The sequence below is a fragment of the Castor canadensis genome, chromosome 10, assembly GCF_047511655.1.
Source record: "Castor canadensis chromosome 10, mCasCan1.hap1v2, whole genome shotgun sequence".
In the NCBI taxonomy this organism is placed as follows: domain Eukaryota; kingdom Metazoa; phylum Chordata; class Mammalia; order Rodentia; family Castoridae; genus Castor; species Castor canadensis.
Genome location: NC_133395.1, coordinates 148,342,246 through 148,369,155, shown reverse-complemented (window position 1 = coordinate 148,369,155; position 26,910 = coordinate 148,342,246). Strand labels below are relative to the sequence as shown.

The window sequence follows — 26,910 nt, the reverse complement described above, 5'->3', positions numbered from 1 at the left end:
GGGAAGTCAATGAAATGTGTCTATGAAAAAGTCTTTTTGGAAACTGCAGGCAGAACCAAAACCAACAAATCATTAAACAGATTTTGTTAACCAAACAAAGGCTGCCAAGATTGGTTCTTCCCTTCTGAGAAAGCTAGACCAAAGTGAGCACATCCAGGGGTCACATTAACCCACAGTTGGCTTCTCCACTGTCCCCAGGCCTGGTAGGAGCCCTGTTCAGATGTTTCCTTAGTGCCCAGCCCCACTATGGTCCCTATGAGGACCATCTCCAGGATGGCCAGTCAGGTGCTTCTCCACTGAGCCAATTTCCTCAAGTGAAAGCTCTCACTTTGATTAGACCTGCATCCCAGGAGGCCCTAATGGGACCCTGGGGGAAAGGCTTAGAACACTGCAGGCCTGGAGCCCTCTGGTCTGAGGATGGGCTCTCTCCCCAGGGAGAAAGAACATGATGTGGGAACCTCCTGCTCTCCTCTCAATGCAAGGAAGAAGTGCCACAGCCCACTGTGCACCTCAGAAAACAAATCCCTAACTGCATCTGCCTAAGTCCAGCCACCCCAGTGTCAGTCTGTTCCCAGAATCTCTGCCCGTTCCATGGGATGGCTCAGACCCTAGGGCAAACTCAGAAAGCACCATATTTAGTCTTGAACTTTAGAGTAGGGAAACCAAGGCAGACACCCAGAAGGACTTGCTCAAAGTCCCAAGTCCACTCCTGAGGCTGATTTCAGCCAGGTGGGTTCTGGGCCCAGAGTCTGTGCTTCCTGCCTCCAAAGCTAAAGCCTCAACCTGGACCCCTCTTCCCTCACACATTAGCCTGGGGGCTCAGCTCAGTAATTCTCAGGAAGTTGGGCTCAGGGGAGCCACTTTCCAGAAGAAGCTGAGCTCAAGGAGGACCACTAGCCCTTGCCTCAGTGAACTGGGCCCTGGATGACTCTGCCCTTCCCACAGCAAGATGGGCTCGGGGGGACCCCGCCAGCTCTCCCCACAGCAAGATGGGTTCAGGGGGACCCCACCAGACCTCCCCACAGCAAGATGGGCTCGGGGGGACCCCGCCAGCCCTCCCCACAGGGAAGAAGGCTTAAGGGCCTGCAGCCCTTCAACCAGGAACTCCCTAGAGCAAGATGGCCATCAACTAAGTCTCTCTTCCCTAGCTCAGAACCCTCCAAAGTTCTTCACAGCCTCAGGTTCTTTAAAGAGCAGCCAACCAGCCAGGCATGGTGGCTCATGCCTGTATCCTAGCTACTCAGAAAGCAAAGATCAGGAGGACCTCAGTTCAAAGCCAGCCCTGGACAAATAGTTTGACAAACACTATCTAGATAATACCCAACAAAAAAAGGGCTGGTGGAGTGGCTCAAATGGTAGAGTGCCTGCCGAACAAGCACGAAACCCTGACTTCAAATCCCAGTACCATAAAAAAAAAAGGAGCAGCCAGCACCACCTGCTGGCTCTACTGCTCTACCAACACAACCACCTGCAACCACATGGGTCGCCGTCCATGATGGCTCTGCTCCCATAGTCAAACCCTCCTCAGCCACGAAGAGCCCACACGTCGCCAGGGGATGAGCTCCACAAAGTCCCTGGACCCTAGAGAGGAGGGAGCCTGAGTCCACACTGCCCGGGGCTGCAGCCCTTCAAGAAGTTCCCACTTCATAGCAAAGGCCCAGTTCAGTATGACACCTTGGGCTGCCCGTGAGTGTTCACTGTGGGCATCCGTACAATCCAGCCAGCCCATGAGCCAGCCTCAGCTGTGAACATGAGGCCCTCGTAGGGTACTCTACCCTCACCTCCACTCTCAGATGGAGCCTGGGACTATCCTATGCCTGCCATATCCAGGCTGGTGCTGGAGACCTCCTCCTGCAGCCCACAGTGCCCTTCAGCAACTGACCTCATGCCACCCTCAGTGTAGTTACTCCAAGGAACAAGGTGCAGCCACAGGTGTTTCTTTTCTTATAAAAATCTTTAATAAAAACAACCTTCCTCAGAACAGGTTATAAAACAGAAGTTGCAAGCTCAACATTCCTGCCTCCCCCACAGGGAGAGGGTGAAGCAAGCTGAGGGCCTCATGGAAAAGCAGAGCAGTGGCCAGCACCTCAATGGCTCTGGCTATAGAACCTGGGATTCAGTCTTGGATAGACACATCATCTCAGTTTTCAAAAGAAGTAGAAAAATCACATTTTTTAATGTTGGCCTCTTAATTGATTCTTCTCCTCCCAAAATCACAGTCCAAGGCAGAGTAAAACACAAGCAGCCAACCTGGCACCCTGTTGTACACACTCTATATAAAAATTAATGGATTCATTTGTACAAAAGTGACAGCTGCAGTGTTCGGAACAAGACAGCCTATCAGGGAGATAGGGGACAGAGCCCAGAAAAGGTAAAAGAAAGAAAGATGAGAAAGGTTCAGGGACCTTACAGCGCCAGCCAGCCTGGGGTGGCTGTGCAAGCAGGTGGTCCTGTGGTGGGGGGTCACAGGCTTCACGAGATCTTCCAGACTCCAAGGATAGCTCTGCTTTCCCTAATACCCCAGGAGTCTCCTGGCTTCTTCACTCTGAGCCTGCAGGGTCTCACTCGCATACTTCTGGAGCAGTTCCATTTTCTTCCTTCGTACAAGCGCCTCCTCAATCTGCAGACACCAGAGTAAAGCTCACTTCTCAGCATGGCCTTGGCCCTGCCCCAAGCCAGCCAGGACTCCCACCTGACTTTCACCAGATATACCTGGAATAGTCTGCAAGAAATCAACCCTCTCCCACTAGGAACATCTGAACAAAAGCACGTGCTTGTCAGTGCCATATAGTACAGAGGACACCACACCCCTTCATGCACACAATGACAAATGCCATGTGGTCAGATTAAGGGCTGCTAGACAGAATGGAAGGACACAGAAGACCCAGAAAGGTAGTGAGCCTGCTCTGGGGGAGTAACCCCAGCCTGGGCAGCACCCTGCTGTCATCCCTCCCCCTCGCCCCCATCTCACAGCCTCCATCTTACCTCCTGCTGTGATGGCACCGGCACATGAGCAATGAACTTCTGCTGTCCATCCTCCCCTCCTTTCTCCTGGCTGCCCTCCTCATCAGACTACAAATACAGACAAACACCAGCCCATCAGCAGAACATCAGGCAAATGAACACTGGCACCTCTATAACATGCACCACTCTACAGTTGTTTGAGAGAAAAGGAACACAGAAGTTCCAAGCTTACACAAGGAGACACCCAAGACACATATAGAAAAGGCACAAAACATGGAAAACATGGTCTTATGCCACCTTTTGTGTAAGGAGACAAAATAAGGACAGAAACTAGTAGCAGAAGTGAGAACCAGGTGGATGGGAAACAAGGAGAGGAAAGACTCTTTGTTGAATATGTACATACTTCATTTTTGAGCCTTATGAATGTATTATCTATTTTTAAATTTTTATTTGTTCATTTGTTTTACAGTGTTGGGGTTTGAACTCAAGACTTTGTGCTCATAAAGCAAACTCTACCACTTGAGCCACACCTCCAGTCCTAAAATTTAAACTTAAAAAAGATCAACTCAGAGACTGCATGTGAGTCAGTCAATAACTAATGTGGACCTGGAAGCAAAAGACAGAGGACCCTGCTGTGTTGACTAGTGTCTGTGCTGGTACCCTCCAAGTCCTCCACACTGGCTGCCATAAGGAGCAGGCTTAGAAGCTCTTCAGGGGACTCATATTCTGCTGGAAGGAGAATGGATTGCACAGGCACTTTGGAAAACTGGCTGTATCAGCTAACGCGTGTAAACACACCTGTCCTATTATTCTATGCCTGGTAATTCCACTCTTAGTACACACACAACAGAAACACCCATGAGAACAAGAAACTTTACAGAACTCTATTTGTCAGAACTCCAAACTGAACACTAAACAAAACCCACAAACACCAGACATGAAAGAGTCCATAGGATCCCATGGACCTCTAAGTGGGTGAAGTGTGTGGGTCATCAGAGGCAGGAGAGTGAGATCTCTGGATAGGACTGGGCCTCCTGTTTCATCCTGGGCATTTATGTCCACCTTAGGACACTTGTGACCTGTGTGCTTTTCTGCACATGGAATGCCACTCAGTGGCAAAAAGGAAGCATAAACTCGACAGCCCAGTGGGCCTCAGGGCACCACTGAGCATAAAGGCCATCTCCAAAAGGGCACATAGGGTTCCATTTATAAAACACTCTGGTCCTACCAGAGCTCTGACTTTTAGTTTTGTCCTCAAATGACAAAATTATAGAGATGGTGAGCAGACAGGGGGCTGCTGGTGTTGAGAGATGGGCATGGGTTGTCACTGTAAAGGGCCACAGGAGGGGTTCCAGACTGGTGGCACAGTTACGCAGACAGTGACAGGATCCACACAAGAGATGAAGGACAAGGGACTGGACACATGCCCTCACGCTGCTGTGCTGTAGTGTGTAGTATGTAAAGTATACACACAGGATCACTGTGCACTGTTTCTGCAGTGTTCTATAAATCCTTAATTATTTCAGAAGACAAAGGAAACAGAAAGCTCCTACAACAAAGGAAAGTCTGTTCCCATGGGACCTCTCCTCCCCACTGAGCCTCCTCTCCCCAGCACCCTGCTCCACTGATGGCCTGCTGTCTGCCCCAAGTGCTCACCAGGTTCCCTGAACATGCTATGCCCTCACCAACTGCACATGGTCAGTCTCCTTAGCTATCTTGACCTCAGGTGAGGGTCAAGTCCCCAGCACAGGCTGCCCTGCCTCCTAAATTATGCCCCTCTCCCCAGGACTGGGAACTCCACATATAGCTGCAGTGGCTGCTGTGCTCATGGTGGTCACTAACAAAGCACCACCTGAGTATATACACCTAGAAAAATCTCCTGGGCTATACTGACATCCTGCTTCAGATCCTTCACCGATTACCACTGCTGGTCAGCTGGACCTGACCAAGAGCCTCTCACACAGGATCTGACCCTCCCCTCTCTCACAGAAGCAGATCAGCTCCGCTCTGGACCTGTCAGGCAGCAAAGCCTCCGAATGCCAAACGCTGTAGAGGAGCCTGGAGCCCAGAGGTTCTGCCAGAGGGGTGGGGACCACAGCTCCTTCCCTGACCATGAGCCTTTCCAGAAGCCCACCCCTCTGCTCTGGGCCTGAATCTGTCTGTGAAGTGGGCAGGGCAGACTGCAGAAGAGCTACTGGCAGAGCCAACACCTGGGTCTATACATCCATTCTAGCTCATTCAGAAGAGCTGATCTTTAAGAAGAAGTCATCCCTTGCTGAAAGCACAGTTAATGGGGTTCTGTGATCCTGCGATCATCTTCACAGCCATCCTGCAAATGAGAAAGCTGGGCCTTGCACCCTAATCCAGGCTTTCTGAATGAACCTTTCTCCCTAGTACCCTCTGTGGCTTGGAACAGAGGTGAGTGCCAGACAGGACCCATGTCATACCTCCTCCTCGGTGACAGCATAGATGTTGACTTCCTCCTCTTCCTCCTCCTCTTCCTCTTCCTTTTCTCCTCTTGCCAACCGGGCCTCTCTCTCTGCTTTCCATTTTTCCACTAGCTCAGCTCTGACTAAAGACAAGGGAAAGGAGAAACTATTTATTCCAGTCTCCAGAAGTTTTTACCACTAAGCAAGGAAGGCTAAGCTATCCCCTCTGGAGAGGGACATCCCAATCTGCCCTAGGAGGTGGGAAGTAGCTATGAGGGGCAGTCTGGCCCTGGAGTATCTCTAGCTTTAAGTAGCTACAAGGCAGCTTTTTGGGACTGTCCTAGATCCTCCCCAGGTCATCAACCTGAGTGGCTTCTTGACAGGAAAACGAGGGATGCAGGGACAGCAAGCTGGGAAGGAGCTCCACTCCCATGGTTTGCTCAGTGTATCTATCACACAAGCCATGGCATCAACACAGTCCTCATGGGGCTATGGCTGGTGTCCTTTACACAAAGGCAGCACTTGCTCACATAGTGACTCCCACCTCAGTCTCCATCAATAAATGTCAGCTGTGTATAAAACAGATCCAAAAGCTGTGGGCCCACTTTGCCAATTCAAGAAAGTGAGCTTATGAGCCGGCAGAGTGGCTCAGGTGGTAGAGCACCTGCCTAGTAAGAGTGAGGCCCTGAGTTCAACCCCCAGTACCACCAAAAAAAAAAAATGTCTGGAAGGAATCCAGATGGTAACCTCCTGCCAGAGGCAGCTCTGCAGCTTCCCTACCTGCTTGCTGCTCCCCAACCACCTCACCTGACCTGGGGATCAGCTCGTTACTACACTGTTGCCAGAACTCTGAAGACCCTTAGCAACAAAGAAAACTCCCTTCTGGCATAAGGCACTATTTGAAACCTGTTTCCAAAGAAGATAACAGAAAATGATGCCATTTATAATGAAATGCCCATGGACCCACGTTTTTTTTCATATTCTTGTTCCAAAGGCACAATAACGCCATCATCTTCATCCAGGTAACCATAGTACTCAAAATCGATGGCCTTCATGAGCTCAGCACGCGTCTTCCTGGGAGGAGGAAGGGCTGCAAGAAAAGCAGCAACTTAGCTGAAGTCCCAAGTCACAATCACTCCTGCACCAAACTTCTCTATCCAGCTATACAACACGCACCAGCATGAAAATGACACAAAACTTCCATCATGCATGGGATCACATAAAGGGGACAACCCATTTTTAAACTGGTATTTTGTTCTAATTAGTGCATTTACAAAGAATCTATCCGTGGACTGGGGATACAGTTCAGTGGGCTTTTTTTTTTTTTTTTTTTTTTTAATTTTATTCCTATGTGCATACAATGTTTGGGTCATTTCAGTTCAGTGTTAAAAGGACTTGCCTCACATACTCAAGACCCTGAGGGATCCCCAGCGCTGCAAAAATAAATAAACAAGTAAACAAATAAATAAGTGGAATTTATCTTAATTCTGGAAAAAAAAACTGGGAATATAACTAAGTAGTAAAGTGTACATTTAACAAACACAGGGCCTCAGGTTCAATCTCTAGCACCTCCAGTCTCCACTCCCCTGTAAACAACTCAAGTCCACAGTAAAGCTTTATGGACAGAGATAATGTATTACGGCACTATTTCTATAATAGTGAAAAGCTGAGAATAATCTAGGATTATAAGTCACAAGATGTGTGTGGAAGGGACAGCCTGAAGATTCTATAATGCTGTCTCACAAAGTGCTCTAACAACATAGCAAATGTCAATGTCAAATGAAAAAAAGGCAGCCAGGCACTGGTGGCTCACAACTGTAATACCAGCTACTCAGGAGACAGAGATCAGGAGAATCACACACAGTTCAAAGCTACCCCTTAGCAAATAGTTCCCTAGACCCTACCTCAAAAATAACCTTCACAAAAAAGGGCTGGTGGAGTGGCTCAAGGTGTAAGCCCTGAGTTCAAACCCCAGTACGGCAAAAAGAAAATGAAAAAAGGCATGATGCAAACCCTGAATACATGGACAAAGGAAACTAAACAAAGTAAACTAGAAAGTTTTGAAGTAGGTATTTCAGACTAAGAATTACTATCTGGAATTTTTTCTTTTTTCTTTTTTTTTTTTAGGAAGAAGCAAAGATGTATTAAGACACCATTAAAAGGGGACAGAATTGCAGGCAACTATACCAAGGAACACAGCACCTGGAATATTTAATTCTTCAAAATCCAAAGGAAGCCAGGCACCAGTGGCTCACGCCTGTAATTGCAGCTACTTAAACCAAGCCAGACAAATAGTTCTCAAGACCCTATCTCGAAAAAACCCAACACAAAAAAAAAAAGGGTTGGTGGCATGGCTCAAGGCGTAGGCCATGAGTTCAAGCGCCAGTACCATACATACACACACACACACACACACACACACACACACACACACACACACGCACACAAAATTCCAAAAGAAAATGACAACCTAACAAATTGATCAAAGAAATAAAACTGACAATTTAAGCAGAAAAAACTAAAATGAAGATTTCAATTAGTAATTAAATTCAGTTATCAAGTTCATTAATCAGGAAATAAAAAATAAAAACATCTTTCATTCATCAAATTAACAAAAAAACTTTATAATTATGAAAAACTGAGGTCAGGTGTGGTGGCTCAAGCCTGAAATCCCAGCTACTTGAGAGGCAGAGATCAGAAGGATTTCAGAGGGCCCTAGCTTTCTTGCTGGAGGACCCCCCTCCACAGAGTTCCTTCTCACACATAAAGCCTGTGCTGACATTTTAAAAAAAAAAAAGATTTTGGTTTGAGGCCAGCCTGAGCAGAAGGTTGGTGAGACCTCATTATAACCCATAAGCAGGTATAGTGGCAAATATCTATCATTCCAGCTACATGGGAGGTATAAATAGGGCAAAAAAAAAAAAAAGTGCTGGGCACCGGTCTCACACCTGTAATCCCAGGTACTCAGGAGGCAGAGATCAGGAGGATCACAGTTCGCAGTCAGTCCCCAGCAAACAGTCCTGAGACCCTATCTCGAAAAAACCCAACACAAAAAAAAGGGCTGGCAGAATGGCTCCAGTGATAGAGCACCTGCCTACCAAGCATGAGGCCCTGAGTTTAAACCCTAGTACTGCCACAAAAAAAAAAAAAAAACAACACCTGAACATAACTAAAGGCCTACCAATGGAGGAATGGTTAGGTCAAGTATGCTTAAGTATGATTATCTTTTTAAAACAAAATTTTGTTTTACAAGACTAATGATGGAATCCAGAGCCTCATGCAGGCAACTGTCACTAAGTCACACCCCATAATGCTTCTTAATCTTCATATCTGAGTTCTAAGAATTCTAAAAGTACCTATGGGAGAGTATCAAAAAGTATCCCAATACAGCAGGGTGTGGGAGGCAGAACTGCTGTGTTAGTAACAGCAGTGATCAACTCCTTAAGACCTTCAGTCCATGTCCTGTAAGTGGTGGTCATCACAATGGCTAGACCTAGAGCAGGGCATAAGCTGCCTGGTCAGCTCAGAACACTGAATTTCTTCTAACCACAGAGTTGTTTAAGAATGGAAATTATGGAAGAAAAAAAGAATTCAATTGAATTCTTATGGGTTAGAGTGTAGCTCAGTGGTAGCCATTTGATGAGCATGCACAAGGCCATGGGTTCAATTACCAGCACTGCCAAAACAAAAGGAAAGAAAAGAATGCAATTTTGGGCAAGTGCCAGTGGCGCTGGGAGGCTGATAACTGGAGGAGCGCAGATTGAGGCCAGCACAGGCAGATAGTTCACGAGCCTCCATCTCCAAAATACCCAGAGCAAAATGGACTGGAGGTGTGACTCAAGTGGTAGAGTGCCTGCTTTGCAAGCACAAAGCCCTGTGTTCAAACACTAGTCTCACAAAAAAAAAAAAAAAAAAAAAAAAACTATTTTGATTTAATCAATGCCAACTACACTCATTTCTGGGAACTCTGCTTGAATTGCTGCCCCTGGGGTTTCAGTGAGGCAATGAATTCACTTTTCTGGGTAAGTCAACTGGGTTTGAATCATCTTCACCTGCACAGATGAAATGAGCATCTAAGTGCCTGGGATGGGGCAGCAGGGGACTGGAGCTCTTTCTGTCCCGTGTGATTATGCTCAGTGAGACTCACTTATGAGCCAGGTGTGGTGGCGCACACCTGGAATCCTATCACTAGAGTCAAAGGGGGGACGAAAGATCTGGAGTTCCATGCCAGCCTAGGCTACATAGCATGACCCTATCTCTCAAAAGGAAAAAAAAATCTGGGAATAATTCCTACACACCAGACTGTTGTGCTGCTCAGGAAAAGTACAAAAGGAACACAGGGCATACGGTAGGTATATCTACTCTTACTGCCAATGATTAAAGGCTAAACACAAGTCACTTACGTTCCTTTTCAAACAGCTCTCTAACACCAGGCAAATCCTTTGCTGCTCCAAAGTACTTGTAGCCTCGGTTTCCTGGGACTTCTTTACCTTCATGATCCAGCATTTTAGGGCCAACTTTCTTATTGGGAGGGAAAAAGAGATAGTGGATCTGATTCATAAACCTACTATTTCCATGTTTGTAAATATATATTAAAACAATATTAAACATGAAAAAATACTTATGTACACAGAAAAAAATTTATGTACCTCTTTATCCCTTAAAAATTAACCTAAATAGGATCTAAATAGGCATATTCACTGGTAGAATTACCTTATACCTTAAAATGATGGTTCTTATAAAATTCTTATACTGACCTACAAAAACATTTATGAGGTAGTGACAAAAGATTTTTTAAAAATTGCAAACCACAGTCAGTAGAAGACAAATGAAACACATCCAGAAGACGGAACTGTACATATTAAAAACCTCAACAACTACATGTCCTGTGCGAGTATGGACCAGGTCCTATTACAGACAACACTGGTGGGAAAACCAATGAAAGGGCCAGGTGGATTAGATAAAACTACTGTATCCAAGTTAAGTTTCTTTTTCTTTTTTTTTTGTGGTACTGGGGCTTGAACTCAGGGCCTACACCTTCAGCCACTCCACCAGCCCTTTTTTTTGTGTTAGGTATTTTCGAGACAGGATCTCAAGAACTATTTGCCCAGGCTGGCTTCAAACATGCAACCTCCTGATCTCTGCCTCCTGAGTAGCTAGGATTAGAGGTGTGAGCCACCGGTGCCTGGCTCATAAGCACATACTCATTCTTGGAAAATACACACATTAGTATTAAGGGTAAGTGCAGGCGCATGGTGTTAAACCTGCCGATCAAATGGTTCACAACACATAAATCTCAAAGTATACACAGAGAATAAAGAAAATACAGCAAAATATTTTTAAAAAAAAACTTGTATATTCCTATAAATGGCATATAGTCAGAACATGAATCAATTCCCATGAAAATACATATGTCTGGAAAACATTCTAGGAAGAGAAATGTTCCCAACAGTTATTTCTGGGTGGTAGAAAAACATAATGCACATGTGATATAATATGGAACGTATATACACTTTTTTTCAGTACTGGAGATTGAACCCAAGCCCTCATGCTTTCTAGGCAAGTGCTCTACTGCTTGAATTACACCCCAGCCCTTTAGTTTTTGTTCAGAAACTTGCCTAGCACATGAGAGGCCTGGGTTCAATCTCCAGCACCACAAAAACAATTAAAATTTAAATTTTTTTTAAAAACTAAAAGCTCAGTGGAAGGTAATTTTCAAATAGCTGCACCTAGGTGGTGGCATCAGGATTGAATGTTGTTCCACTTCTTTGAACTTTTCTGAAGAACACATGTAAACACAGTGTTGAATCTGGGTGGTAGAATTTGTGATTGTTAATCCTGTCAAATTGATTAGATTGAGAGCTGCTAGGAGATTAGTAAAGCACCCCCTGGGTGTGTCTGTGAGGTGTTTCCAGAGAGGATTAACTAAGGCAGGAAGACCCATCCTGAATGTGGGTGCACATCCCACAGGCTGGAGGCCCAGGTAAAATAAAAGGCGACAGTCCTTGGTGTAGGCATACTCTCTCTTTCTTCCTCTCCTTCCCTCCTCGATCCCTCTCCCTTTCTCTGCCCGTTTCTATCTCCTTCCTGGATGCCATGATATGAGCTGCTTTTCTCTGCTCTGCCACACCCTCTCCACCACGATAAGACTTGGAGCCAAAGTAAATCCTTCTGCTCTTAAGCTGTTTCTCTGGTATTCTATCACAGCAAGGAAAGTCTGGCTGACACAGGACTTAAGAATATTTTACATATTAATTTTTTTAAATATTGATGGGTTAATAAACTTCTATGCCACTTTAAAGCAGTATAAGAGGAAAAAGAATCTCCATCACAGAAGTGCTGAAGATGTTAAGTAAACAATCCAAGCTAATGCCCCCAGCACAGCTTACAGGAGACTTCAGTGCCTTTCCTCCTGCATTCAAAGAGCTCACTCTTTTTTCATACCACATCCTAAAGTGACAATAAAAGCAAAAGACTAACACACAGAAAAACTGATGGTACTTCTGACCTAACATATTACAGACCTCTGATGAGATACCACTTGTATCTCACGTAGGCCTCCCAACCAATGACAGAACAGGCTAGGTTTTGGGCAGCAGTTTTCAAAGTCAAGACCCATTAATGGGTGATGATATCAGTTAAACAGGTCACAACTGCCGACTTCTAAATATCAAAATAAAACAGAATAGAAAATATCAAAGTACACTCATGACACATTTTTCAGCACATTTTTGTATGTGGTAGGTTGCTATATATGTGTACATGTGCATGCAGCATGAGTGTTTCATAACAGATCATAATCCTAGAAATTTGAAAGCTAGTGTTCTAGAGTATTGCATTTATAGAAGTCAAAAAAAAAAAGAAAGAAAAAAACAAATGGACAGAATGGAATGTCTCTGGCAGAAAGAAGCCAACAAAAAGGTATCCAAATTTCCCATGGAGTTCAGAGGATGTAAACAGGCCATGACATTTTAAACAGGGGCCCTGATGCTCCAAGCCTGTTCTGTGAAGTCCTACAGGATCATGCTGTCCATCCTTTTCACAAGTGTCCTGCCCACACATAATAGGGGATCTTCAAGCCTTTGGCTATCAATGGCTCCTGTATGGCAGGCTTGGGCTGGGAGCTTCAGGGCATGCAAATTCGTCAGATGGCCCCACGTAGCACTGAAGCTGTGGCTTACTTACTCCATAGTCAGGGCCACCCAGCTCCTTTATCCGGACCTCCCAGTGTCCTTTCTCCCTCAGCAGCTTGTTAATTTCATCATTCAGGTCTCGAATTCGGAATTCACCTAAACCAGCTAAAAAACAAAAAAGTTAGTATACATTCTTCAAAACAGCATACTCTTAAAAATGAATGTCAACACCCCCAAAGGCATACATGAAAATACTTATCTAAATTAGTAAGAAAAACCACCAATACCCAACTAAATGAAGAACCAAGGATTATACAGCTTCCACTAGCATAAGAGAAAAAAGTCCTTAAAAAAACCTTCAACTTCATTAGCAACCAAGGAAATATAAACTGAAATAACCCTGCAGTCTCATTTATATAACTATGAAAAAGACAAAATTTTAAGGGGTAGGGGCCAAGGGCAGCCTCTAAGGCCAGCAAGGGCATAGTAAAGCTGATATAAGTGCTCAGAGTATGTTTTATTTTGGTGTGCCCTTTTCTGTGAGGTGGAGGGTTGTTAGGTGCTTCATTCTATAAATGTCAGCTGGGTCCATGTGACCGCCAGTATCATTCAGCTTGTTTCCAACTCCCTGTCCTATTGATTATTGGAAGGAGTGTTGCAGTCCCAAGTCTAACTAGATTTAAGAATCAAACACTTTAAAAAGACAGTTAGCTTACCATTCTGAATCTGAGCTACTTTTTTTGATATCTCTCCAATGATCTGTGGAGAAAAAAAATACATTGTTGATTATCTCTAAAAGCACAGGAAAACTGTAATTCAAAACTAGTAATTAAAAATACTTAGAATTCTGGTTTAAGAGTCACTAGACAAAAAGAAGCAAGCAGAAACTTGTTACTTCTACTGAGATCAGATTTACCAGGATGTACCTGTCGTCTCCACTTCTCAGCTTTGGGCAACTCGGTACATTCAGAAGCAAGGAAGGGTCTTCGTTCCTAAGGAGAAGCATAGCAATATCACATGTTGCCACAAGTGACTCAGGCCTGAAGCCTGAAATGCCTATTGGTCTAAATACACTTGAACTTTCCAGTTCCACATGGTCCCCAACCAAACACAAACCCAATGCTCTGAATCTAGTACAGTGAAATGCTGCAAACAACTGAAATATCCAGAAACAGAAAACTAAATAAACAGGCCACTATTTCATGGTATATTTATACTACTTTAAGAAATTATGGCTTTCAGGGTTTAAAACACACATACATACACATTTGAAAGTATATACAACTAAGCCCACCTGACTTGTGGATTTACACGTGTGATTTTGACCAAGTACAGTCAAAACACATAAATTTTTTTTTTTTTAGTACTGGGGTTTGAACTCAGGGCTGAAACCTTGAGCCACTCTACCAGCCCTCTTTTGTGATGGGTTTTTTTCAAGATAGAGTCTCGAGAACTATTTGCCCAGGCTGGCTTCTGACCATGACCCTCCTAATCTCTGCCTCCTGAGTAGCTAGAATGAACAACCAGAGTCTGGCTGAAACAAAAATTTTTAATTCCTGAATATACATTACACAGCTCAGTTGATGCGGGAAGTTCTCAGGAGGGTTACAGCTGTTCCCCACATCACACTCTATCCCCTACTATTCAATATCAGACACAATGGGAATAAAAATGGGATCCAGTCATCATTTTAGAGAAAAAATGGAAAAATAAGCAATCAGAAAATCACATGGCCCCAGATAGAGGGAGGTACACCTGGAGTTCAAGTGTCAGCAACACACACAGGAGGAGTTGCAGTTTGGTCTACTCAGGAAGGGGTTACACTGCATCTATTCTGGATACTTTACAACTCATGAGGAAGATTTACACCAACCTTCACTTTTCCCTCTTCCAGCTGAGCTTGGCGAAATCTTGCTAAGGCCGTCCTAGCAGGGACATAAAAGATTCCATTAGATCCTGTTCACAGATTTCCTATCACAAAGTTTCTGCATGGGGTAGATCTACTTGTGACCACATTTAATGCCACTCATATAAATGGCAATTAAGAAACCAGAGTAGTTAAGGATTTCCATGTCCCAATAATTAGGCCTTACAAGGCCATTTGTTTGCTGAACACCCAAGTATCTACTTTATTTACATGGCAGGTAAGGACTGTAGGAAATACTGGTCAGATCACTGTGATGAAAAACACATTCACATGTTAAAGGAGTTATATCATGGGGTGCCCTAACCGTCATTCTCATACTATCTGCAGGTGTACAAATGTTCATTCAGTGTAAGTTCTGGAAGCTGCCAGAAAACAGTGATGAAGAAAACAAATGGGAAAATATGGGAATGCTATTTTAACACATACAGAGAAGGAAACCCCTTCTCAAAAGATTCATGTGCCAAAAGAACCAAATACAAGGAGTTCTATGGTAGTTACAAAAAATTTTTCAGTAAAAACTCAGTAGATACTCACATGGCCTTTTCTGCATTTCGGGCCTGGAAGGAGAGAGCAGGGGGAAAAGGTTTAGAATACCTCTTTTAAATGATTATTTATTTTTTGGGGGAAGGGGGTAAGAAAACAGGGTCTCATTATGTAGGCCCAGGCTTGCCTGGAACTTTTGATCCTCCTACCTTAGCCTCCTGAGGACTGGGATCAGACGTGTGTGCCACCATTCCTGGTTCCACTTACTTTTTTTTTCCCCTTTGTTGGGACTGGGGTTTGAACTCAGGGCTTCACACTTGCAAAGCAGGTGCTCTACCACTTGAGCCACACCTCCGGTCTGCTTAGCTCTGGTTATTTTGGATATGGAGTCTCATGCCTAGCCTTGAACTAGTCCTATGGATCTCACCCTTCCAAGTAGCTAGGATTACAGGTGTGAGTTATTGGCACCCAGCCTTCATTTACTTTTTTAGTGAAAACTTTTACAAGGACACAGGCAACAAGCAGAATGCTTGAACTGCTCTATGAACAACAAAAGAACAAAAGATTTCCAAAGCCTTATGACTTAGGCAGCTCCTCCCTCTACTTAAAATCTTTACTCCTCCACTGTCCATTAACTTCCATCCTCCTTCAAATTTTACCTGTCACCACCACCCAGACCAGAAAGTTCTTCTGTACCCCTCTTTCCCAGCCAGGCGAGTGCCCTTTGTCTAAGTTATACTTATCATGGCTCCTACCACCCAACATCACAACTGTTCCCTGCCAGCCCGAAGACTGGCTTTTGCAAAGTGACTTTTATGTAAGCATTGTCACACTAGTGTCAAATCAATTATCCCTGAAACCTAGGGTCAGGCAGAGAACATATTTACTGGGGTGGTTTATATATCACATAGAGTACTGGCTGACTCAGGGACCTGGACTTTACTCCCAGCTCTCTGCTCACCATCACTGACCAGTGGTCTCTGTAAATCTCAATTTCTCCATCTTTAACTGGAGATGTTATCTCTTACCTCACAGAAATGTTGGCATGACTTAATGAGATAAATATATGAAGATGTATTCAGGTTACAATACAGCAAAAATGGGCTCGATTTAAACATTTCAAACTCTCTCAAACAACTCAGAAAGAAAGGTGGCAGATGCTGGGTGGATAAAGGAACTGGCAGCAGTCTGGGACACACCCTCCTACAGTAAAGGATGATTCTAGGCAATGGCTTCTCACCTTTTGGGACCATGTGCCCAACAAACTACAATGGTTTCCAAAACATCTTCTATAACTATGCCACAGCATCATGTGCTTAATTTTTAGGTATATTTTTATTTAACAGAGGATGTATTTGTACGTATCTGTGAGTGTACACACACCATACTTGTATTAATGGGTTTTCTTCTATTTGGTATGGTGAAGCACTCCAGATTGGCAAGGCTATATAAGGATGTGAATAAATTTCTATTTTTTACATATATACAAATTTATATGCCTATGTATATGCCTGCGTGTGTTCCATAAGTATACCTTTCTCTGTGTGTATAAGTAAACATCTATCAAACAAGGCTATGTTGGGCGGGGAGCGGTGGCATACAGGCCTCAATCTAGCATTGCTGACCTTGGAAACATCGCCATATCCCGGAGGTCTGCTCCCCTAGTGTACTTCTCATAGGGTCTTCGTTTAATGAAGGTATTGTAGTGACCAAGCCTCTCTCTACCGACACTAAGTGCTTTCTCTTATTTACACAACTCAAGGCTTCGGGAACAAATGCACAGACCAACAAACCACGCCCGCCTGCGCCATCCATTAGCTCACTGCATCCCCGCCTTCACGTTCCGTAGCCGGGCAGCAGTGAAGGGGGCGACGGTGAGAGGCCCTAGCGTCTGGAGGAGAACCGGCACGGATGTAATCCTACGACACCAGACTCCGCGTCTCCTCCGGGCCTGGACAACCCGGCCGCGCCAACACCGACAACGGAAAGAGCATCACTAGGATGGAAGCCCGGTCCGAGATGCTACGGCAATTCCGAGAAAGCGTCCCCAGGCTACGCCTAAGGAGTCCGCGGCCAGCCGGGATGCAGCGGGTCGCAGCGCCGCGAGCGCGCGGAAGGCATTGGGCGCTCGCCGTGCCCACTTATCCGGTCCTCACCCCAGCCCACTCACCATGATGCGGGAGAGGGCGCCTCCCGGGCGCCACGCGGCTGCGGGCCAGGAAGGTCGACCGCCTCCGACAAGGCGGATCCTCGCAGGAACTGAAGATCCTAACTGCCAACAGAGACTGGTCTTTTTGTCGGAAAGATAAACGGAAGGGACCGGAAGTGAGGAACAGGAAGAGACTGTGGAGAACCGAGAGCGGAAAGAAATGTAGGCGCGCTCCTGTGGGCTTCCTTCCCGTGGCTTGCGTACAGTGCGTCATCGCGCGCCGACGTCGTGGGGGAGGGTGCTTGGCAAAATTAGGATTGCGTAGTGACTGGAGGCTTTCTGACAGCCAGTTTAGTTCTCGCGGCAACAAGCATTTCTCGCGTTAATTGCTGGCTGTGTGGCTGCTGGGATCGCTTGGTACTATTGGGCAGATGCCGCCGGAATTGTCCATCTTAATTCTTCTGATGGCCCTTTTTGGAAACTCATCTCTAAACTGTCATCACTAGGCCAGGGACGGGACCAGGGGACTGGGCGGTAGCTAGTCAGGGTACCGGCTTCGGGGCGGCGGGGCGAGCCAGTTCTTGAGGCCACCCTCCTCCAAAGTCCGAAGTTAGTGTGGGGGAGGGGGAAAGAATGCCACCTCATGGGGAGAGGGTGGCTAGGCGATTGATAAGTCGTCCCAGAGATGCGGTCAGCGTGATGGCCTGGCGCTGGGCAGAAGACCGCAGAGACCTCCGCTAGGAATGGCGGTGGGCTCTCACACGGCCTCGGCATCAAGGTGGGCCGCGATGTGGAACTGGAGCTAGGGCCTGCCTGGGCGAGTTCACCTTTTCCTGTTTGGAGACCTAGCCAGTGATACGCACCCGGGCTGCAGCCAGGAGGCGCCGTTCGGGGCTGGCAGGACAAGTACTCAGAACAGCCTGCGGGATCTTCTAAAGTGGGAATAGGGCCACCCTGCTGGGTGTCCATCTTCCTATCTCCGGCAGCTGGGAAGTGAGTGTGTAACTTGATGACCAGTGGCGCTTTGGGCCAGAAGCCCTAAATCTGTCGCTTCTCCCACTTGGTGCCCAGGAGCCTGAGATTTCTGCTGCAGCCCTTCCCGGATGAATTCTCAAAAATGTTACAGAAATTAATGTATTGTGGATTGAGGGCATGGCTCAAGTGGTAGGGTGCAGTTCTAGCAAGTGCGAGGCCCTCAGTTCAAACCACAAAAAAATAAATAAATGCATGCCAGAGTCCCTGTGGTCTGAAACCTGAATTCTGTCAAATGAGAAATAAATTTCTTGTTTAAGCCATTGCATTGGCGGGGGGGGGGGGGGGTTGTATCTTGTTACAGTTTACCATTACCTTAAATATCTGATCCCAAACAAGTATTGCCATTCCTCAAGACATCCCCATTCTGCTCTAGGATGCAGAATCTACATATTTGACTGAAGGGCACAGTCTGCAGGATTTGAGGGCCTTAATCTATGTTGTCCTAAAATCCATTCTCCCTACCCATTTACCTGAATTCTATTTGAGGAACCTTCAGTTCTGGGGAGGGAACTGCATTCCTAGGTTTAAGAGTGAAACAGGGAAGATAGGTGAAGTTGATCTCACTAGGCAATGACTGATATGCCCAAGACCCAAGGTAACCAGTCAGCCTCAGGACTTGCAGTGCTACACAGAATCCATTTTGCAGTCCAACTTTTTTTTTTGGCTGTCCCATTTTAATTTTCTTTATTATATTCATATGTGCTGCAGTCCAACTTTAGAACTCAGAACATTTGGTGACAACACAGTTGATCAGTGAGATCTTACCTCAAGCCTGCTATTCAATCTTCAGTTATCTGAACCAGTAAATTCCTTTTGGTTTTAAAACCGGTAAGGGCTTTCCAGGTTCTTGAAAGTCACAACATCCTGATTATGCCATTTCTCGATGCAATGTGAGCCTTTCCTTTGCTCACACTGATCCTGCCTTTCTCCATGTTGTTCCTTTTCCCTGCAACATCCTTTCCCCAACCCCTTCCCAAATGACTGATCTGCGTGGTTGCCACCTACTTCTTTGAGTTTATCCTGCTTGGATTCATAACCTGGTTCAACCACTTACTAGCTTTCTGGGCTCTGGTATTTTACTCAATCTTGTAATTTTCTGCTATGTAGCTGGCATAATAATGTTTACCTTTTCACTTCTTTTACCTCTTCCATTAAATTGAAACACTATATAAAGTGTTAAAAACAGACCTATGCAACGTTCTCAGTAGCTATTTCAAAAACAAAAACCTGATGCTCTACAGTCAGATATATTGAGGCCTTACCTAGCCCCTATGTGTAGTCAGCGAGGCTATGCTCAGTGCCTTGCAGGACTTCAACAAACAAGATTTACTACTCAAATTATATCATTTTTCATCTCTATCTCCACCTGGCGTAAGTCTGCCATATATGATTTGATGACTGAAATAATAAAGCAGAAACAAAGGCACTACCTTGCCTTCTTTCTGTACTAATGGCTCCAATTTACATTGCTTCCTAGTCACAGCATTTTTGTTTCTGTACTCGTTACCAAGGTACTATTTTTATATACCTGTGATCCATGATTAGATCAGTGATCTATTATTAGATCTACTCACTAACCTGTTAAGACAGGAGTTGTAAACTTGGGGCCAGCAGGCCCCAATTATACCTACAGGGATGCTTTAACTTACACCATTATAGAAATTAGAAAAACTCACCTAAGAATCTAACCCACATTCCTGCATAGCAACCATCAACACAGGTGAAAATTTGTCTTATCAGTCCATATTGTAAGCATGGTAGAATAATGTAATGTACTTACACTGGGTGAAATAAACCTTTCAGTATCAGAAATATCCTCAGCTGTCCAACCCATAAATCAGAGGCAGAAATTTTGCTTAAAACTCATGGATGTCACTTAGCCTTCTAAGGGCTTCAAATACTGTTCTTCACTATTTTAAGTATTTGCTGGAGGTGTGGTAGGCAGGAAAACCGCCCCTAAGTATATCCCCAAAACCTGTGAATTGTTACTTTACAGGGCAAAAGGACCTTGAGCTGGAAGACCATTACAGATTATCTAGCAGTGTATCACAAAGATCCGCCTCGAAGAGGTGATCAAGGCCAGAGTCAGAGATGTGACTATGATATGTGAGCCAAGGAATGAAGACAGCCTCTGGCTGCTGGAAAAGGTAAGGAAAATATTCTTCTCTTGAGCTTCCACAAGGAAAGCAATCTGCCAACACTTTCCATTTCATAATACCCACTTAAACTTGACTCCCAGCACTTTAAGCTTGTACTGTTTTAAGCCACAAGGCTTGTGGTCATTTGTTACAGCAGCAATATGATTCTGATACCTAGGAATGGAGTGCTGCTGTAACAAATAACTAAAAGTGGAGGAGGGGCTTTGAAATTGGGCTATGGGCAGAAGCTAAGGAATCCTGATGACAAAGCCTAAAATGATCTATCCAGATTGTCAGATGAAAAACAGATGTTATCAACCCTGCTAGTGAGGACTCAGAAGGAAATGAAGAGCACAAGAGAGAGAGCTTGGTCTCAGAAGATGCTGAGACCATCATAAAAACTCTAAATGAGATGTGGACAGTAAGAGATATTCTGGCAAGGACTCAAGGAACTTGAGAAACATTCATTGGATTTTTTTTTTTTTTTGAGATATAATCTACATAGCTCAGGGTAGCCTAGAACTCTTGATCCTCCTTCCTCAGACTCCCAAGTGCTGCTGGGATTAGACCTGAGAAGCGACACACAGCAAGGAACATGTTACTGGAAACTGGAAAGGGGATCCTTAAATAATAGCAGAAACTTAAGCTGGCCTGTGTCCTACTAGTTATGTGAGAAACAGAACTTATACACAAAACTGGATATTAAACTCAAGTTTCCTGGTTTCTTTCATACAGTAAAATATGAGGGGTTCGGATGTAGATCATGGTAGAGCACTTGCTTTAGGTTCATTCACCAGTGCCACAAAAAAAACAAAACAAATTTTAGTAAAATGCTGTAAAAGACAAAATAAGGGAAGACCTATTTTGCAAAAGACGCTAAAATTAGAGGATTCTGTCAAGTGTGCTCTGAGGATAAAAGTCAAAGGTACAACTGGGCAACCATTTTCTACTGACCCAAAAAGATCAAAAGATCAGAACATCTTTAGAAACAGGTGACTCACAGATCCCCAACCATCTAGACAGAAGCCAGGAATAGAGATAAGATTATCCCAGCTCCATCTATAGAAGAGTCTCCTGTCTAATGGATGAATCCCACATTTTTTGAAATCTTTTAAAAAAAAGTATCCATTTAATAAAACATATTTTTAAAGTTGATATGGAAGACATTTATACACCTAATCACTTATTTTGTAAATATTCCAATTCTAAGGCATTTTTTGTTGTTGACCTATGATTCAAAAACCTACTTAATGACGTTTTATAAAGAGTAGATAAAAACTTGGCAGCTAAGATCATGATCTAATTCCTGGAATCACAAATCCTAGGTTACAGTTACACATACTGGAATATTCACTCTCTTCCACCCACAATATAGAATTAGCAAGTGTTTGAAATTGAAAGTCAACAACAAATTAAGTTCTTGCTTCTGCTCTTAGGTGTACTGTTTGAGTATTAAAAAAAAAAAAAAAAAAAAAAAAAAAACCCTGCCTCCAAATTTTTGTCCTCCACAGAAAAAAGGCCTATGAATGGAATTTCTAAGTTTTGCCATTTTATCAAATCAGATTCAGTGTGTGTAAACAATCACATAAAATATTAGTGAGCAAATAGTCACAGCTTGGAGATGTTACCTCACCTGTTACTGGACATTTATCACTTACATATATTTTTCCAAGTTAAAAATACCACATGAACAACACACAAAACCAAATATATTTTATGTCACACCCTCCCCCCCCCAAGTACTGAACAAGAATTCATTTAGGGTTTATCCCTAGATCAGGCAGTTTCCTGATCATGAACTATTCAAGTTTAATCCATTCTTTACCAGAAGGTCCCCAAGAGCTTCAGATACATTAGGGAATACCAGTTTGCTATCAAAACCTTCACTAAGGAATCGCAAGTAACAGTAAACTTCCTCGTAAAGACTCTGTAGAGTGGCTGAAAATAGATAGCTATGAAAGTTATGTGTAATGAGTGTAACTTAAATTCTAAGGCAAGCAAAAAGGGTAATTAAATGTACACCACAGCAATTAAGAGCATAAGTACCGGGGCTGTTCTCAAATTCCAACTCTGCAACTACAACCTTGAGTTATCTAATCCAGTAATTTTCAATATTATAGCACCTTAGAACCATCTGGAAGTCGGTAAAATATGAGTGGCTGAGGATCTACCCCTAAAAAATGCTAAGTCAAATGCCTGTGACTAACTACTACATGAAATTGTTAGGATTTTTGCTTTGAAACTGTATGCACAGTTCTATCCAGAACAGTACTGTCCTGAGGTTTTATACTACGCTTTGCAAAGTAAGCATTTACTGGTCACTGCCATAGCCCCAAATACTTCAGGATTATTACACACTAAAATCCACTGCAAAAGCAATGTTGATCAAAATGTTTTAGAAAACTTGCAACTTTTGAGTTATCGCCTTAACCTCTCGGCCAGGACTTTTGTTTTTTGTTTTTGAGATAGGGTCTCACGAACTGTTTACTTGGGCTACCTTTGAACTGAAATCCTCCTGAACTTTGCCTCTTGAGAATCTATGATTACAGATGTGAGCCACCATTGCTCTTCCAACAATGGAGAATTAAATTACACTATCAACCTCACCATAAACACAAACATATACAGAAGAGAACTAAAGGGTATAGCTCAATGGTAGAGCATTCTGATTGCAGAAAAGAACATGGTAAAAGACAACCATGCCCTTAAAAAGCTCTTCTTTGGGCTGTCTGAATGGCTCCAGTGTTAGTGTGCCTGCCTAGCAAGCATGAGGCCCTGAGTTCAATCCAAATACCACCACCCCCAACCCTCAAAATAAAGCTCCTCTCTGACACCAAAAGCACTCCAGGGAGTGGCTCAAGTGGCATAGCAACTGCCTAACAAGCACGGAACCCTAAATTCAAACCCCAAAACAAAATCCTTCAGGTCTTTTTAAATAGCTAAAGTTGAAATTTATCTGCTCCATATTCCCAATCAAAGTGATTCCTAGAAAACAGGTATTCTTATCTGAAATGCTCGGAACCAGTGTGGTAGATTTTGGAATGTATGTGTATACATGAGAGATGGTGGAGTATGGGTCCCAAATCACGAAATTCATTTGATTCATTTAAGCCTTTACCCACATAGCCCAGAAGTAATTTTATACATTTCTAGTTAACTGGGCTTTGGCCCATCATGAGCTTTGATATAAATTTACTACTTGTGGTATCACATCCACACTTAAAGTTTTGGACTTTTGGTATCTGTGAGCTCAACCTGCAGTCAGCAATCCAAAACCCTATTGTAATGATCCAAGGAAACTGTCTAAGTGTTTCACTGGATTCCATAAAATGCAAAATGGTAACACAGGCATGCCTTGGATGGAACCAATGTGTCAGTAATTCGATAAGTTTCTGTGCAATAAAGTGTACAAGAGCAGTTACCCACCACAGGGAAAAGGGGAAATTTGAAATGTCTAGGGAAAAATGCAGAAGCCAGTCAAATTAACACATTGTCTAAAAATTGTTCTTGCTAGGTAAGAGGGCTGGCCGTTGTGGTCCACACCTGTAATCCCAGCTATCAGGAGGCAGAGATCATGAGGATCATGGTTCAAGCCAGCCCAGGCAAAAGTTAACTAGACCCATCTCGACAACAAAAAAAAAGCTGGCCGTGGTAGCACGGCCTGTCATCCCAGTTATGCCAGAGGAGTTAAATAGGAGGATCACAGTTGAGGCTGGCCCAGGCAAAATCACCTGACCCTACATGAAAAATAACTAGAGCAAAAAAGCACCAGGGGTGTGGTTCAAGCCGTAAAGTGCTGGCTACCTGACAAATGAAAGGCCGAGTTCAAATCCCAGTTCTGGAAAAAAAACACATTTTTTTTTTTAAGCTGAAACTAATGATCAAGCAATTAGACTAGAAAATAAATGGGAATGCAGAAAAGCTAATGACACTGTAAGCAAGCAATACAGTTAAATACAATATTCAAGAAAACTGTTTTGAGGGTTAGGGGCACGGGCTCAAGAGGTAGAGCACCTGCCTAGTAAGTGCAAGGCCCTTAGTTCAAAACCCCAATACCACTAAAAGAGAACAGTTGTGGTCTCTTCAAAATCAAGACTATGCAGGGGAAAATGCGAACTATAAACTGGAGAATCCAAAACATTAACCAAATGCAAAGGCAATTCACACTAGATCCTGGTTTCCAGCCTCTTCCTGGGGATACCAAATTTATCAAGTATGATAACATTGATACTTCTTATAGAGATATCAATAAGGTCATTTCTATACCTTTACTTGTCCAATCTAGTAAGTTTACTCAAGTGTTTGTACACACTCATCATTCCTTTTAACTGTTCCTTTTGAAATTCTCCAAAGTCTTCAAAAATAAATCCGTAGGCAAGAGCCTACAAATTTGGTCATGTTATGGCACTGATGAAGCAGCTTCAAGAGGTGGACAGCGTAGCTATCTTAAAGGTAGTCAGACTTGAGGCCTGACTCAAAGCAGTACATCGCCCATCTGGCAAGTGTGAAGCCTAGTTCAAACCATGTATTGCCAGAACAAATAAATTAAAACCAAGGTGGCAAAAAGGCAGTTAAAAAATTTTATCCACTAGATAATACAAAACTCACTGCAATATCTATCTTTCCTTTAATCCCCTGAACTCCACGAGAAGTAAAAAAAAGTTTTTATCTAGATGTTTCCCAAATTCGAAATCACTTCTAATTATTAAGGCGGGGAGGGGAGAGATGAAGTGGAAATGTGGCTCAAGCAGTAGACAGGAGAGCAGCTGCTTTGCAAGTGCAAAGCCAGCAAACTCCAGTCCCACAAAAAAAAAAAAAAAAAGAAAGAAACGAGGACAATTGGCTAGCACTTGTAATGCCCTATTCCTTCCCCAGCACTGGGGTAAAAGCAAAACAAGGAAAAACAAAACAAAACAAAGATAAAATAACTAGTAATCTAAAACTTCCATGGCACTCTCCTGTAATCCCAGTACTCCGGAGATGAGGCAAAAGGATCACTAGTCTGGGCTACGTAATGAAAAGGTCTCACAAAAACCTTCAATTCTGGGTATGGTGGTACACATTTGTAATTCCAGCTTGGGAGGTAGAGGTGAGTTCCAAGTCAACCTGGGTTACATAGTGAAGTCTAGTCTCCAAAAAATAAGTAAATAAGTAACAGCAACAACAAAAAAGAACCCAGATGTGGTGGATTACAGGCGTGAGCCACCAGCACCTGGCAACAGACTGTAATTTAACATCCGTCAGGATGAATGTATGCTGGCTCCTGTAAATTAACTTGATTTCCCTGTGAAATACAAATGCATGTTAAGTTTCTTCCAATCATCAAGGTCATGTTAGCTAAAGAAATTCTATCTTTTATAAAGGAACACTTTGTGTTCTGTCGGTAGTTGAAGGTCAGTTCTTAACTTTGAGTTGCAAAACAAAAAGCAGGTATCATATCACAAATGCAGAAATGGTGAGGCAAAGCAGTTCTAAATTTTAACAAACCCTCTTTCCCAATACACAAAGCTGAGTGAAACATAGCAGAGAGAACACTACTAATAATTAGAACTCAGTTCACCTAAAGGGCCACAGGGTATTTCAGCTGCTAAATTTTAGGTTTTCCTACATGAGACAAAAAACCTCCACCAGTCCCCAAACCCTCATAATCAACTCCACTTAACAGTGGTATCTTTGAAAACAGGTTTCCTACCTATGGTAGAAAATAAAATTATTAACACATCTAATGTGCTTGGTTAACATCTGAGATACACCATTTGCTGAGTAAAAACATCACAATAAAAAGATGCTAGCCAGGTGTTAGTGGCTCACGCCTGTATTCCCAGCTACTTAGTAGGCAGAGATCAGGAGGATCAGTTCGAGGCCAGCCTGGGCAAATACCTCATGAAACCCCATCTTGAAAAAGCTCATCACAAAAAACAGCTGGTGGAGGGGCTCAAGGTTTAGGTCCCGAGTTCAAAGTCCAGTACCACACACACACAAAAAAAAATTCTAAAAGATTGTACTCATAAGGATAGAAGACTATGCTGTAACCATGTTTTCTTGACAGTTGGAATGGGTACAGCATAGCTGAGACACCAGCACCTTAACACCAAGGGTGAAGAAGCACATGGCAGCAGGGACAGAATGCATCAGAGGGAGGGCGTAGGAAGTATGCTCGGGGTTGGTTCTAGGCCCTAACAAGATATTTACATCCTTCAAGCAAGCTAAGCTTTTATTAATTCATCTTCAAAGTAAATTCAGCTAACCCAGTTAATTTCTAAAATCCACCTCAACTCTAAACTCAGTTTCTAGGATCTCAATTGGGGGGGTGGGGTGGGGAATGTGGCAGAAAGAATCCAACATTTCAGATCCTTAGGAAGCACAGGAAAAATAAATGCTAAAAACCAGCCATGGTATTAAAACTCTTCCAAATGAACACAGAACCAAACAGGACATCATTACAATGGATTAGAGCATTATAACTGCAAACAAGCATCACCAAATTATCCAAACCTATGTGTCCTTGTGTCAGCAACTCCTTACTGAAGACATGACTAAATTAGTACAAAACGTGCAGCTGGTGGCTTGCAGTCCCTCTATAGTTCCCTCTTTAATGTGGCATTTCATGTTAATGAAAATTTTAAACAAACAAAAAGAACTTTAGTCAAAC

General features: G+C 43.6%; 1 protein-coding gene across 1 annotated transcript; it reads right to left on the bottom strand.

The window, feature by feature from the left end:
* Positions 1 to 1,935: 1,935 nt before the first annotated feature.
* On the bottom strand, positions 1,936 to 17,351 carry Isy1 (ISY1 splicing factor homolog). The gene is made up of 11 exons (XM_020179556.2): positions 17,107 to 17,351; positions 14,988 to 15,010; positions 14,400 to 14,451; positions 13,453 to 13,518; positions 13,243 to 13,285; positions 12,579 to 12,691; positions 9,797 to 9,914; positions 6,361 to 6,483; positions 5,412 to 5,536; positions 2,986 to 3,072; positions 1,936 to 2,620 (listed from the first exon to the last, which is right to left on the bottom strand). The coding sequence occupies exons 1-11, from the start codon at positions 17,107 to 17,109 to the stop codon at positions 2,513 to 2,515; spliced, it is 861 nt and encodes a 286-aa protein (XP_020035145.1). The 5' UTR covers positions 17,110 to 17,351; the 3' UTR covers positions 1,936 to 2,512.
* Positions 17,352 to 26,910: the final 9,559 nt, after the last annotated feature.

Excerpts from the sequence above, each read along its gene's own strand:
- Isy1 (XM_020179556.2), bottom strand. Across the intron at positions 3,073-5,411 it reads ATGCTGTCACCGAGGAGGAG|TCTGATGAGGAGGGCAGCCA; the intron begins GTATGACATGGG and ends CTGTATTTGTAG. Across the intron at positions 2,621-2,985 it reads CGGTGCCATCACAGCAGGAG|ATTGAGGAGGCGCTTGTACG; the intron begins GTAAGATGGAGG and ends TGGTGTCTGCAG.